Source organism: Saccostrea cucullata, unplaced genomic scaffold, assembly GCF_032062105.1.
Source record: "Saccostrea cucullata isolate Sc308-1 unplaced genomic scaffold, CSIRO_AGI_Scuc_v1 ctg17602, whole genome shotgun sequence".
Classification (NCBI taxonomy): Eukaryota; Metazoa; Mollusca; class Bivalvia; order Ostreida; family Ostreidae; genus Saccostrea; species Saccostrea cuccullata.
Window position 1 is genome coordinate 1 of NW_026930240.1, and position 16,264 is coordinate 16,264.

General features: G+C 34.1%; 1 protein-coding gene across 1 annotated transcript; it reads right to left on the minus strand.

Moving 5' to 3' along the window:
- Positions 1–10,588: 10,588 nt before the first annotated feature.
- LOC134283366 (ryncolin-1-like) lies at positions 10,589–14,997 on the minus strand. Its single transcript, XM_062765823.1, has 6 exons — positions 14,904–14,997; positions 14,656–14,796; positions 13,471–13,616; positions 13,233–13,329; positions 12,806–12,970; positions 10,589–10,851 (listed from the first exon to the last, which is right to left on the minus strand). The coding sequence occupies exons 1-6, from the start codon at positions 14,995–14,997 to the stop codon at positions 10,604–10,606; spliced, it is 891 nt and encodes a 296-aa protein (XP_062621807.1). The 3' UTR covers positions 10,589–10,603.
- Positions 14,998–16,264: the final 1,267 nt, after the last annotated feature.

Sequence of the window (16,264 nt, forward strand, 5' to 3'; positions counted from 1 at the left end):
TAAAGTCATCTATCTGGGTTATTTATACACTTGATTTCCTGCTATTTCATAAGAACTACACGGCGGGTGTAACCGGTCAGCAGGGGACGCTCACTCCTCCGTGGCACCTGATCTCATCTCCACTGATTCAAAGGTCCGTGTTTGCTCTGCTTCTATTTTTTTTTTATTGTTTTATGGTCTTTTGATCTTGAATACTTTCGTTATCTCAATATGTTTCACCCCCCCCCCTCTCGCCAACACGAGTGTCCAAAATAGACAGACACCTGGCACCAAATTAAAATGCAAAAAGAATTGCGAAGTGTTAGGGTTTTGTATTTTTGGAACACTTACACAGATGTGTGTAGTCCCGAAATCACAAAACCTTAACATTGTGATGATGGTCTTTGATAACTGAAAAAATGTCATCTTTCTCACGGGGATGTTGCCTGGACAGGAAAGATCGTATGGAATGATTATAATCCAGTTTTCCCCAAATTTTCCTGTGTTACACTTAATAAATAGGTGTAATAAATATAATTTGTGAAGAAATAACCAACAAGCCCCGGGATTAATATTTTATCGGGGAGGGGGTGTTCTGTAGTCAAGTACCTGTGATAAGTCTCTGAATACTCTTAAATGACTTTGATAAATGCCATTCATGAGTATTTTGAATTAGATACACTGGACAAAATTGCTATCGCACCACTTGTTATTTCTTATTAGTGAATTGAACATTTGCCGAATCAGTAACAATAGTGTATGAATATATGCCATTATTTCTAAAAACAATGGGATTGACAAATGTCTTGGTATCATGAAAAGACCCTTGAATGACCATCTTGTCCGAAAACCATTTTCCAGCTGTGCATTTTTGCACATATGAAATCGTTGATCACTAAAAGTGGTCTGAGGTTGCCACAAGAGTAGTCCCGAAGTTAAAAATCAAATAACAAATTGTTATTGACTCTCAGAGCGCCTAGAAATCATCCGGTACCTTAGTGTCCATGCCAAATCCACTAACCTTCCGGTTGACCTAGTTTTATTAAACAATTTTCAACTGATTGCCTGCTGCTTAATTAAAGCCGTGGCTTTCTAAGTTTACATTTTATGTTGGTAAATCTATTTGTAAAAATGTATGATGAATGGAATTCATAATTTTTTTTATTGATTTCATTTTTTACAGATTTTCTCTAAAGACACCCCCCACCCCCTGCAGACGCCATACTGTCTGCTTTAGCACGCTTTTCAGCGTCAAACGTCGCATACGGTGTAACTTTTTTATTTAGTTTTTAATAAGTACGAATGTTAAGAACAAAAATTCAAATAAAAAATTTAAAAAGTTTCTTCGAAATTGGAATAGACACAATTTTGAAATTTTTCTTGAAAAACAACGTAGTTGTTTTTAAGGTTTGATATTATTATGCCTTATTTTTTATGAAATTGACATATTTTATTTGTATATCAAATACATCATAAAAAGGTTTTTAAAAGTAAAATATTAATTTTCCTTAGGTGGTGCGTTAGCAATTTTGTCTAGTGTACATACGAAAAGGAAAGAATTGTTTCATATTAAGGATGGAATATCCAACTAAAAGAGATGTATCTGCTATTCTGAATTTTTCATTTTTGATTCTTTTAAGCACATCTATAAAAACTTTTTCTTTGGACAAGTTGTACATTCATTAATTAAAATTACTGAACAATACGTTACATGAAAACAAGTATGTTTTCTTGCAGGTTCAATTGATTCGTGCTGAGTTGAAGGTTCAATTGATTCGTGCCTTCGAGAAGTGGTTTTGGGGTTGGTCTTTATTTCGGGGCCATTGCTGGCAGGATAGACCAGCTGGAACAGAAAAGTTAAACAATTATGAAAGCATCTTTGGGGTAGTGTAGATCTCTACAATTGTTCATGACCCCCCCCCTCCCGGGGTAGGATAAGGGGGCCACCATAGAAATTCCTTTCATATTGATTCATTAGGATATATGGAAAAGATACTTACAAGTCTATTCAAGAATTACTTTATCATTAAAGCTTAAAAAATTATGAAAGCATTCTGGGGTAGTATAAATATTTCACTATGAAATATATACATTGTAGGTTAAATATTTAAAATCTTCTCAGGAAGCACTGGGCCAGAAAAGCTGAAACATATGTGGAAGATTTTTGGTATAGTGTAGATTCTATATTGTTCAAATCATGACCCCTGGGTGTAGGGTCGGGCCACAGTAGATATTACAATGGGAAAATCTGTCGAAGAGCAGCAGTTCTTCAGGCGAGCATTGTGGCCCGATGGACCTCTTACTTGAATCGTTCTGAGTTACACAAAATTTTTTTATAAAGTATCTGATTTAGAGATAGCTTACATTTTAAAAAAAACAGCATTGTATCTTTTCCCTGAATATATCCTAGCACTATAAATTCGGGCATGCTTATTCCAGTAAAAATGACTGAGAGAGAGAGAGAGAGAAAGAGAGAATGTACCGATCTTGCAAAGTAGACTCCCCCCCCCTAACCCTCCCCCCCGGAAAACGTGCTCTAGAGTGGATTTCCCCCCAGGAAAACTGGCTCTAGAGTAGGATTTCCCCTACGGAAATCCCACACTAGAGTAAATTTTCCGGGGGGGGGGGGAATCCTACTCTGTATAGGAGTTAGAGAGTGCGATTTCCCCCAGAGGCAATCTCCCGCCAATGAAATATAATTACTGTACTTATTTTTGAGGAGGAATAGTTGGCACATTGCTACAAGGATCCCTTCTTAAAAATGGTGACCAGATGTATTAAACATCGTAAACGAAAAATGATCATGAAAATTTTATTCCGATTTTTCTTGGCTATCGTCAAACCATTTTTTTTTATCAAATAAATTGATGAAACTGGAGAAGACTTTATGTTTCATCTGGGTCTGTCCGTCTGTCTAGCTGTCCTTCTGTATGTCTATGTGTCCAAAATTGTTTTCCGCACTTTTTTCTAAATGCTTGAAGACATTGAGCGATTTTGGAAATGTTTTTTTTCCTAAACAACTGGAGATATTGGTAGATTAATAAGGATGGTAAAAGAAAGGAGGAAATTTAAAATATATAGACAGTTTATTATTGTAATCATTTACAACCAAAGTAAGTCAAAAAATATATACAAAATATGTAAAAAAAAAAAAAAAAAAAAACAACTGACAGATTTTTATACTTTCTGGCAGAAATGGGTTGTTATACTTTAATTAATTTACCTTTTTGTAATTATTATCATCAGTTTTTTTTTTCAATTTCTTTAATATCAATTTTTAGTAAATCCCTCAAAACTGCACTAGTCCTTCTTTAGCTCCCCCCCTTTTTCTTTCTTTTTTTTTTATTTCATATGGTAAACTTAAAGAAAAATGATTATGTTTTAGGGCACAACATGTAATGCTTACCTGCCTCTCCCCTTTCTCTCTCTCTCTCTCTCTCTCTCTCTCTCTCTCTCTCTCTCTCTCTCTCTCTCTTCATAAACTTTTACACTAATTTTGTATGTTTCAACTATGATTAGTCTTGTTTGATTTTGAATGTACATACATCCATACAGAAGTTTGTTTTGTTTGTAATGTGTGTGATAGTTTCAATAAATTGGTTTGGTATATATATATATATATATATATATATATAGAAAGCACAAAGAAATTCACTTTTACATGGATACCCACTTCCGCCCCAGCCCGGGGTTGAACTCTCGACCTTCGGAATCTGTCTCCTAGCAGTGCAGGAACAGCGCGCTAGACCGCTCGGCTATCTAGGCAAGTCTAAAAACTTGCTTTCGATGCCGATGGAATTCGGCGGCTCGCCCTACACTACACGGTCATTGAGAATAGAAGTGAGATACAGTTATTTGGACATTCGTTTTAACAGAGGATTGTTACCAATACATGTTGTAATGAAATTAATTATTATTTATAAAGCACATTTTACAACAACTCTTAAACTAACATAACTGCCCTAAGTGAAGAAATATTAATATAGAAAGCACAAAGAAATTCACTTTTACATGGATACCCACTTCCGCCCCAGCCCGGGGTTGAACTCTCGACCTTCGGAATCTGTCTCCTAGCAGTGCAGGAACAGCGCGCTAGACCGCTCGGCTATCTAGGCAAGTCTAAAAACTTGCTTTCGATGCCGATGGAATTCTCGCGGCGCTGCCCTACACTACACGGTCATTGAGAATAGAAGTGAGATACAGTTATTTGGACATTCGTTTTAACAGAGGATTGTTACCAATACATGTTGTAATGAAATTAATTATTATTTATAAAGCACATTTTACAACAACTCTTAAACTAACATAACTGCCCTAAGTGAAGAAATATTAATATAGAAAGCACAAAGAAATTCACTTTTACATGGATACCCACTTCCGCCCCAGCCCGGGGGTGAACTCTCGACCTTCGGAATCTGTCTCCTAGCAGTGCAGGAACAGCGCGCTAGACCGCTCGGCTATCTAGGCAAGTCTAAAAACTTGCTTTCGATGCCGATGGAATTCTCGCGGCGCTGCCCTACACTACACGGTCATTGAGAATAGAAGTGAGATACAGTTATTTGGACATTAGTTTTTAACAATGGATTGTTACCAATACATGTTGTAATGAAATTAATTATTATTTATAAAGCACATTTTACAACAACTCTTAAACTAATATAACTGCCCTAAGTGAAGAAATATTAATATAGAAAGCACAAAGAAATTCACTTTTACATGGATACCCACTTCCGCCCCAGCCCGGGGTTGAACTCTCGACCTTCGGAATCTGTCTCCTAGCAGTGCAGGAACAGCGCGCTAGACCGCTCGGCTATCTAGGCAAGTCTAAAAACTTGCTTTCGATGCCGATGGAATTCTCGCGGCGCTGCCCTACACTACACGGTCATTGAGAATAGAAGTGAGATACAGTTATTTTGACATTAATTTTAACAGAGGATTGTTACCAATGCATGTTGTAATGAAATTAATTATCATTTATAAAGCACATTTTACAACAACTCTTAAACTAACATAACTGCCCTAAGTGAAGAAATATTAATATAGAAAGCACAAAGAAATTCACTTCTACACTGGATACCCACTTCCGCCCCAGCCCGGGGTTGAACTCTCGACCTTCGGAAATCGTCTCCTGCAGCAGTGCAGGAACAGCGCGCTATACCACTCGGCTATCTAGGAAAGTCAACTGTTTTTCGATGCCGATGGAATTCTCGCGGCGCTGCCCTACACGACACGGTCATTGAGAATAGAAGTGAGATACAGTTATTTGGACATTCGTTTTAACAGAGGATTGTTACCAATACATGTTGTAATGAAATTAATTATTATTTATAAAGCACATTTTACAACAACTCTTAAACTAACATAACTGCCCTAAGTGAAGAAATATTAATATAGAAAGCACAAAGAAATTCACTTTTACATGGATACCCACTTCCGCCCCAGCCCGGGGTTGAACTCTCGACCTTCGGAATCTGTCTCCTAGCAGTGCAGGAACAGCGCGCTAGACCGCTCGGCTATCTAGGCAAGTCTAAAAACTTGCTTTCGATGCCGATGGAATTCTCGCGGCGCTGCCCTACACTACACGGTCATTGAGAATAGAATATTCTTTTGATAGATCTGTATACCAAATTTCGTTTCAATATGTGCAACCTCTGCGAGCGTAGAAAATGAATGAAAACTGATGGTGGACCGACAAACCTACCGACCGACAGAAAGAAAGCAGCAAAGCAATATGCCATCCCTTTTTCGAAGGGGGCATAAAAATGAATGGTTTAAGGGAATAAAGAGATCATTATATATGGTACAAAAGATTTTTTTTTGGAGGAAAGATATTATCTCTAGGGTGAATCATTCTGTCAACGCTTTTTTTTCGAAATGGTCTCCAATTTTTAAAATATAATCTCTGGCACACACTTACCTAACCAGTATTCTCCCTCAGCATGACCAAATCCTTCTTTATAAGACTTCCAGGATCTATAAAAATCTACAGACCCATCAATTCTACGTTGAATTACCTGTTGTAAGAAGAAGTTTCACTTATCTTTTCAACCCAATGCAAAATTCAAGCATCTTGTTTACCGATATTTTTCAAGTACAAATAAAATGGTTTTATCTATGCAAAAATGGCGATAAAGAAAATCCTTCAAGAAACAAATATGTATTGAGAATTGTTTTGATGATTCTTCTAAACACTACACAGGCTGTTTTAAAATCCTTACTGTCCATCCCCCGCCCTCAGTAGTCATATCGCAGTAGACAAGTTTCTTTGTCTTCAAGTCAGGGTAGATGACATAAACGCCATTTTTTCCCTTTGTATGCGGAGTAGATTTTAGAATAGCTGAACAATCCCTTGATTTTTGTATCTCTGTAAAAAAAATATATTTATTTATCTATCACAACCATTATTGTTAAAAAAGGCAACAGATGAATTTTTTTTAAAAGTCGGACACACAATTAAACTACTTCCTCTAGCATTTTTTATTTAAAACTAAGCATTCGTGCACTGACGTTGATACTTATTGAAGTGTTTCCAGTAAGCCTGTAGTGGGACAAGACAGAAATATCCATGGAGACCGGGGTGTCCACTTTGACTGAGGTGTTCAGATGCTTCCAGTTCCACGGAGTTAACTTGAGTAGGGACTGAACATTTCCTAAAATATTATGGATACAATGTATTGGAATAGCAAAAAGTACATTTACATAATTAAACTTAACACTGAACATTTCCTACAATACTATGAAAATAAAGTACATGTTTTGATATAGCAAAAAATTCATTTCGTATTTACATCATTAAACTTAACATTTAACTTTTTATAAATCATAAATAAGACTTGGTTTTTCCATTAAGTTTATACAGTATTTCTATATAAAGTTACCTTTTATAATGGAATGAGGTTCAACACACAAAACTGCTGTAAAACAAAAGACAAAGCAGATCAGAGCATAAACACTCATAAATGAAACCATAATTCGGATATTTGCCTATAATATAAAGATACACTTAATTGAAAATATGTCTATATTATATACATGTGTTGTCATCATTAAATTGTAAAACAATATTGTTCTCCTGACAATTTATAAAAACCGTATTATATATAGACAGAAAATTATCTTTCTTCACGAAACACAGAAATACCTGATTTTATATACAATGTATTTATGTTTAATGTAAAGAAAATGTGCGTTATTTCAAATAATTTTATTATATTTATTTAGTAAAAAGATAAAAAGATGACTGTATTTCCAACATAAATACAAAAATAATGAAAAATCTCACACTTCTCTGTCTGTGGTGTGTTTTTACTTTCTTTTACTTTCAACCCTTTTCCTTAAAATAATCTACATCTAAACGTGTGCATCTGAAGAACTACAGATCCCTATCCCCACCATGTACTCCTGCCAACAATTAATGGATCGTTGGTCTGCAAATGATAATCATATTTGATCTTTAAAATGGGGGAGTGAATAAGACGCTTAAAAATTTTCGAAAGGTGAAAAAATAAGATCAATTTTATAAACATTATATTTATGGTATGAGTAGCATACAGTAGAAGGAATCAATAGCGTGCGTATATTGTTATACAATCCGATGTCATATAATCAATGTCTGGACACGCACGTCTGTATTCACTGCATGCTATGTTTGATTCAAACTGCGACTTGAGCACTGACATCATCGTATTCACAATATCGGGGGGCCTGCAAGAATTCCAAAGTGTCAGGGTTTTGTGTTTTTTGGAACACTAACACAGATGCGTGTGGTCCCAAAATCACAAAACCTAAACATTGTGATGATGGTCTTTGATAAATGAAAAAAATATCTTTCTCACAGGTACTTTTGCACAGGAAAGATAGTATGGAATGATTATTATCCAGTTTTTCCCGATTTTTCCTGTGGTATACTTAATAAATAAGTGTAATAAATATAATTTGTGAAGAAATATCCAACAAGCCCCAGGATTGATATTTTATCGGGGAGGGGGAGGTGTTCTGTCTACAAGTACCTGTGATAATTATTTTAATACTCTTAAACGACTTTAATAAATGCCAGAGTATTTTAAATTAGATATGTATTTAATGATAAAGAATTGTTTCATATTAAGGATGGAATATCTCAACTAAAAGAGATGTATCTTCTATTTTGAATTTTTCATTTTTGATTCTTAAAGCACATCTAAAAAAACTTTTTCCTGGGTCAAGTTGTACATTCATTAATTAAAATTATTGAATAATACGTTACACGAAAACAAGTATGATTTACTGGACCAACTTGGCAAAATTAAGGACTGTAGTGTCAATACCATTATAGGGATGTCCATGTAGTTTTTAAAAATATATTATCAATCAAATAACATGAAAAGTATCGAGGAATACGGTGTTTCCTTTGTATTAAGGCTACATGAGAGTTTTTAGATGGGATCCAAAATCATCATAATACTTCTTAATCATCAAGTATTGGAAAAATAAAGTTTTCTAAAGGAGTGGGATATAAAGCTAGGATTTTTAACTCACGTGAGCTGACAACTCAAGTGAGCTTTTCTGATCCATTGTCCGTCGTCCGCCCTTCTGTAAACTCTTTTTTTTTACTTTTTCAACTTCTTCTCTAGAACCACTGGGCAAATTTTAACCAAAGAGGTACAGAGCATCCTTGGGTTAAGGGAAGTTTGAATTTTCAAAATAAAAGATCAAGTCCCCATCCAAAGGATTATAATCCTACAAAAAGACAAATATAAGTTGTGACCATTAAACAATCGTCTCCTAAATAACCACTGGACCAGAAAAGTTGAAACTTTTGTGGAAGCATCCTTGTATAGTGTAGACTCTTAATTGTTTATATCATAACCCCGGGGTAGGGTAGGACCACACTAGAGATTCAAAATTTCACATTGATTCATATATATATGGGAAAGATCACAAGTCTAGTCAAGAATCACTTGATCATTAAAGCTAAACAAAATTATGGAAGCATTCTGGAGCAGCATAAATATTTCATTTTTAAATATATATACTGCTCAAACTACTATTTAAACTCACATGGTTTTTCGCACAAATTAAGGTCACGTTGTTAAAATGCAAAATAGTGTAATGTGACAACAATATATATTTCAAAAATGATTTATAACTTAATTTTGATCACATCCCATTACTTCAAACATAATTCACACATAACAATTGGTACGGTTTCTATAGGCTGTTGGTTGATATCTTATGAGCGTTTCAAAAAAGTTTTTTCATTGTATCTCGTCAAATGCAACCGCATTTGTATCCGTTTATTCTAAAGCATGCATTTACCTTGCCTTAATACAGAAATAGTGCAGTTCATATAAGTTCTGTATTTTCTGAACATTAATATAACACTAAGGCGCAAGATGATAGATGTATTTCTCATCTGTTTGACTGCTTTCCAGATTAAAAAATGGCATTTTTTCAGGTTAACTTCCTGAAATCTAGCATCATGAAAGATACCTTCCATCGCAAAACTCTAGAGTTTCAGACCATAAATGTAAAGAATTTTCTTTTCGATACAATTACAATTTACTTTGTTGAAAATAAACAGTACTTTATTATCCTATCATTTTCCATAATTTCTTTTTGCAATTTTGTCATTTTTAGGCGCTGAATTTCGACAAAACCAAGACAAGTGTGGAAAATATAAACAAAGTACCTCGAAAAATTGTCATCTTTAAGAAGTAGATATGAACATTTCAACCAAATAGTATAAAAGAAAGTTCCATTAATTAATTTGTAAAAACCTATGATAGAATCATACACATTTAACATCATACAATTTATAAACAAATTTCCTTTTAGAACACTGACTTTTAAAATTTTAGAGAATGTGCACCTGTAACATGAAACAATTTAATACTATAAGGGTTATGTCTCGCACTGAAACTCGATAATTTTAAGCTTTATCGCAAAAAAATGAGACTTTGTGCAAAAAACCATGTGAGTTTAAAAATTAAGTACGTTGAGCTGTACATTGTAGATTAAAATATTTAAAATCTTCTCAACAAGCACTGGACCAGAAAAGCTGAAACATAGGTGGAAGCATTTTGGTATAGTGTAGATTCTAAATTGTTCAAATCATGTCTTCTGGGTGAAGGGAAAATCTGTCAAAGAGCAGCAGGGCTAAAGTTACTCAGGTGAGCATTGTGGCCCATGGACCTCTTACTTGAATTGTTCTGAGTTACACAAAAATACTTTTATAAATTAAAGTATCTGATTTAGAGATAGCTTACATTTCAAAAAACAATATTGTATCTTTTCCCTGAATATATCCTTCTGTGAAATCGGGCATACTTATTCCAGTAAAAAAGACTGAGAGAGAGAGAGTGTGTACGTCACTGACAGTTGCTAGCGCTCAATGGCCTTTAATTCTTTTTATGTTTTTACTTTTAAGTTTTAGACTTATTGTCAGTTATTTTGGACGGCCATACTTTCTGCACAATTCTTCGCGTTCTATCCAGAATTTCTTTTAACCAACGAAAAAATCTTCGTTATTATTATAATTATATTTTCTATTTTAAGACGTTCAACAGCCAATATCAGAAGATGATGAGATCTCAATGAAACAGAGAAAGCTTTGATTATATTTATGCATTCATTTTATTGACATTTAGCTCTTGGGTCTGATCATCATTCTTGCAAACTTCATGGAACGGTATTCATTACCAAAGTGATACCACACTACAGACACCGCCGACTTGACAGCAGATTTGTGGTATGGTCCGTTTAGGTGTGAGTAAAGACAACTGTTGAACCACCAAGCCCCTTTACTTGAGACAGCACAGGAACCACCACTGGAGTCATTATCTTGATCTTTAGTGGAAAACCCTCTCCCATTGTGATATGTCAAGCTGTCTCCTTTAAATACAATTAATTCTTTTTCCATTTATTTACTATGAATTAATATAATCTCTAGAATTATTGTAATATTATCTTTATTAAAATCGACTGTTGATAGCCTCACTTCTGAACGTTTGTTATTGTGTTTTTAATGAATCAAATCCATGTATTTAAGGAATAACTGTCTTATTTTTCGATTTCATGAAGTGATCGATCGAGTCTCAGTGGCTTGCGTGATAATTTGCATAAACACCGGAGGCGTTTATGCATAAAATTATCACGCAAGCCAATCGATTGATCACTTCATGAAATTGAAATATAAGACAGTTATTCCTTATATTTGCATGCTTTTATTCCACCAATCCATGTGCTCCAAGCCCTGCTTCCGTCTAGCTGTTTGTCCCGCCCTCCACGTGTTTTTTTTTGTTTTTTTTTTTTGTTTTTTTTGAAACCGCGCCAATACATTGATGGGGAAATAAAGTACATTTACAATTGGTAATTTTATCTCCGACAAAGACTTTGGAAATGTAAATATTAGTGAATTAACAGGTCTAGGCGGCCTCTGTTTTTGGAGGATAGATTTTATCCTCTAAAAACAGAGGATGGAGGTGTCGCCACCTACCGGACTTTTCAAAACAAAGGGCAGTCTAAACCAAACAAATAATAGCAACTCTTGCATCTCAAGTCCCAGTTTATGTACGTTACTCTGATTTTTCAACCAAAACAAATAAAAGGTTAAATTTCATACGATGATGGTTAAATATAGGTATTTAAATCATTTTAACAAATTTTGGTAATTTGCTGTCAATAAATTATTCATTTGAAAGCTTTGTTTAAAAGACCCTTTCCTGTCTGAAAATTAATTATAGCCAACCTCATTTTCCGGTACCATAATTATGTGTTAACAGCATAAAAGTTTTAAAAAACATATTTTTGAAAAATTCAGTTTCATTATTATTTCATTTAATAAGACGGTAGAGGAATTTTTCTTTGAAGTTTGCTCTTCTGCACGGGACTACAGTGGGCGGAGCTACTTTCCGTTCTGTATTAGTCTTCTATACTGTTGTATGTGTATACATCTAACAAAACTGAAATATTAAGACCCCTGAAATAAATTAGGATCAATCTCCATCTACAGCAAGGTTAGACCGTCCCCCTTATCAGTTAAGACTGACTTAAATTCAATTGCGTCTACCCGTTGTCAAAACTAATCTGTCTGAAACTTACGTTGTCCGTGGAAATATATATACTGCGAATGCATGGTCCCCGTCGAGGCCTCATCTAAGAACTCTAGCGGAAGTTTAGATGCTGCACAGCTAAAAAGTGGGATTTTTTTTCTTATCTTCTCTAAATAATATTTATTTTATCTTTGCTTAAATTATCAGGCAGAGTGTATTTTGTCTTTACAGTACGTTTTCTTTTGTGTTTCCCTTTCCTCTAATCTTTAATTAAAAGAAATATGAAAGTAATGTTATTTATGTATTGTTTGAGCATTTAAGTGCCTTTTTATTTGTCCTGATAGGGAAAAAACATAAAAATTAAACAAAATAACAAGAAATATTAAGTAGAAATGAAGCGCAAGAAGTGCCAAATTTGAAAGCGTATTGTAAAAATTCTAGACATAGAATCTCAAATCGCCACATACAATTGATAGTTTAATGTCTGATCTTTTATTTAATTGCACTCTGGTGCTTGCACTTTTTGATTAAAGGTAGGCATGCGGCGTTTGAAAATTACCTGTGCTATCCTCTGAAATCAGAAGATAAACTATCCGACATTGCATTGCGATTTCCATATATGGTAAAAAATTTGGTTGCCATATTGAATCTAGCTATCCTCCAAAAACGGAGGCCGCCCCAGACCTGATTAAAGTCCTTTATTGAGAACCACAGGCCTTTAGATCGCTTTGATCTTACCGACATGTCGGTAAGATCAAAGCGATCTAAACGCCTATGTTGAGATCCAAACATACCTGCAGTGCCGCTGTATCCACCAACGGTCAACTTGTATTTCTGAGACTCGCTTCCAAGGGTAAATGTTGAGTATTTGGCAAATGCTTTTTTGCCTGAAAAATTCTGAAGATCCACCCTCAGTTCTTGTTTTGTTTTTGTGGTGAGTGAATGAATTACTTCATTTCATTGGAGGAAAAAATATTAAAATAATTTATAATTTATTTTGTACTTTATATGACCACTATATAGCAAATCTAATTTGCCTCTTCAGTCTTGCATCGGTTTTTAAACTGAAAATAAAATATGAATAGTTTTGGGGGATGAAAAAGGATTATTATACAGGTATATGGTGCGAAAGATTTTTTGAGTAGAGAAAAATATCTCATACGGTGAAAGTCTACAAAAAAAGATTTCTTTTTAGACAACAATCTATGGCAAAATACTAACCTAACCAGTATTCTCCTTCAGCATTACCAAATCCTTCTTTGTAAGACTTCCATGGTCTATAAAAATCTACAGACCCATCAATTCTACGTTGAATTACCTGTTGTAAGAAGAAGTTCATTTATTTTTTCAACCCAATTCACAATTCAAGCATACTTTTATTTTGCAATGAAACGTTGTTTTGGCTATGATATGGAAATCTTTTAGAAAACAAATTTGACATGTTCTAGAATTTTCTTACTGTCCATCCCCCTCCCTCTGTAGTCATATCGCAGTAGGCCAGTTTCTTTGTCTTCAAGTCAGGGTAAATCATATAGACACCATTTCGTCCTTTTGTATGCGGAATAGATTTTAGAATAGCTGAACAATCCCTTGCTCTTTGTATGTCTGTAAAAGATTGCATTTGTATTTTGTTATTTTCAATGGAGATAAAAAACCAACAGATGAAAATTTAACAAAAAAAATTATCCGACATACGTTCAATATATACTCTATACTGTATTTAAAAACAAGATGTATTTGTAAAACACTATTCGCCCGGCGGCAACAAAGTTCGAAAAAGCTATTTTTAGCATTTTGTCAAGGTCACTGACCTTGGTGTCATTTGAAAGAACTTTATAAAGTGGAGTATACATACAAAATATGAAGTCTTCATCTGTTATGGCAAAAGATCGAAAAAGCTATTTGTAGCATATAGGACACACTCAATGTCACAAGGTCATTGACCTTGGTGTCATTTGAAAGAGCTGAGTTAAAGGAGTTTACATATTAAATATGAAGTTTCTACCTCTCAGGGTTCAAAAGTTATGGCATAATATTTCCATTTCTTATTTTTGTCTCTGTGATAACCCCTTTTAAACTAAGCGGAGTTAATTTCTTGATAAATCTGCCGGAATATAAATTAGGCAGGTCGAACGGTCAGGATCTAGGGAGGCCTAATATGCATGCAAATCCCGTTCACATCTATCTCTGTGTCTGACACTAAGGATGCCAAATATGCATGAAAATCTCATGCGGCTGTCTTTGTATTTAACATCATTGGGCCAGAGCTATGGATTTTGGCAAGGAACTCCTCGTGTAATTTAAATCTATGATTACATTTTAAAAATATAAATCTACAATTTATTTTATTTCACAATGAAATGGATATATTAGGAATCACTGTCTAGTTCGTATAGTATGCCAGGGAAATCAACGATAGTGGGAAACATGGGATAATTTTGCATAACGGGCTTCGTCCGTTATGCAAATTATCCCATGTTTCCCACTATCGTTGATGCCCTGGCATACTATACGAACTAGACAGTGATTCCTTAATAAACAGACAAACAGTAAGAAAAAAAACAGACAGACAGGACAAAACCAGTATTCATAAGCCCCGATCTATCGATCCAGGCGCATAAAAAACGTGTCCTTCTATACTGACTTTGATACTTAGAGTCTTTCACACTAAGTCTGTAGTTGGACAAGACAGAAATGTCCACGGAGACCGGGGTGTCCACTTTGACTGAGGTGTTCAGGTGCTTCCAGTTCCAGGGGGTTAACTTCAGCAGGGACTTAACATTTCCTACAATATTATCAATGTAATGTGTTGGAAACAGTGCGTTGACATGATTTTTAAAACTTAACATTAAAATTTTGTTATGATTAGCAATTTCATAACATAAAACTTACCTTTTATTTGGGAATGATGAGGTACAAAACACAAAACTGTTGTAAAACAAAAGACAAAGCAGTCCAGAGTGTAAACCCTTCCAGACGATACCATGATTTTGTTTGGCTTACGAAGATTAAATGTTTTCCATTATATATATTATTGTTATCATCAAATTGTAATACGATATTGCTTTCCTGACAATATACAGTTATTTAATACGATGATTAAGAATGCCGTTTTGAAGTACTATGATAATTTTTCACGAAATATACAGTCCTATTTTGATATACTGAAAACGTCAAAAATGTTCTATATTCCTTCCTAAATACAAATTTATGTTCAAACTTTTTTCATATGCAAATTTTATTTATTTATAACTATACATGTGTACATAACTTGATTTTTCTATACTGCAACAAAAGGGGTCAATCCAGTCTTTCTGTGAACATTTAAACTGTGAAATATATTGTATTCCTTCTAAAATACTTAAACCAACTACCCCAATTCTTAACCGGTTTATCCACTTGGCAATAGAGTGGGAAAAAACATTCAATATCCTTTCTATTTTAAAAAATATGAAATTGACGGACTAGATGGAAAATGAATCACACCTCTTCTACGTATTCACTCAATTAAAAAACAATTTTTGTCAATACATGTATTTGTCTCCTTTTCACACTGCCACTTAAATGTTTTATTCAACAATGAGTGATTGTCTAAGACTAGTGTTCTTTACACTTTCTCACTGTCATCCTGAAATCCTAAAATGGTCACTTTTACCATATGCCAACACAATGGTACAAGTTGAACAAGAATAAAACAAATTTTGCAATGAAATTTATTTCACAGCTACTTTAAAATTTTACAAGGAGAATCTATACAGACATAAGAAAAATCAAATGAAGAAGCATGTACCCGGGTATTTACAAAAAAAAGATCAAATTTTACAAAATACATGTAATGCAAATCTTACAATTTTTTAAAGTGAAAATATTCAAAATAGCTATGAAAATTTTATAAAATGCATGTAAAATCCATGGAGGATGCTCATTTATAAAACCCTAGTAAGTTAATCTTGGGAGAAACTTTATATCAATTTTGAATTATCAATTAGCATGTACAGGGTTCTCATTTACCAATGTATTTTGAATGCAGAAAATAAAAGAAAAGGTAAAAGAAACAATGTTAACTTTTCTTTTAGCAGATAAGAACATCTTCATGTACATAAACATATCATTTTGAAATTAAGCAAAAAAATCAGTAGAAAAAAATTTACTTGCAAGGTAACAAATCTAATAGTTCCTCTTCAATAAGAAAACTTTCTGATCCTGACCATTCCAACTTATCATCATAAGCAGGAAACAAAATCCACATGCAG

Excerpts from the sequence above, each read along its gene's own strand:
- LOC134283366 (XM_062765823.1), bottom strand. The coding sequence starts at position 14,997 with ATGGTATCGTCTGGAAGGGTTTACACTCTGGACTGCTTTGTCTTTTGT. Across the intron at positions 14,797-14,903 it reads TCATCATTCCCAAATAAAAG|GAAATGTTAAGTCCCTGCTG; the intron begins GTAAGTTTTATG and ends ATAATATTGTAG. Across the intron at positions 13,617-14,655 it reads GAAAGACTCTAAGTATCAAA|ACATACAAAGAGCAAGGGAT; the intron begins GTCAGTATAGAA and ends AATCTTTTACAG.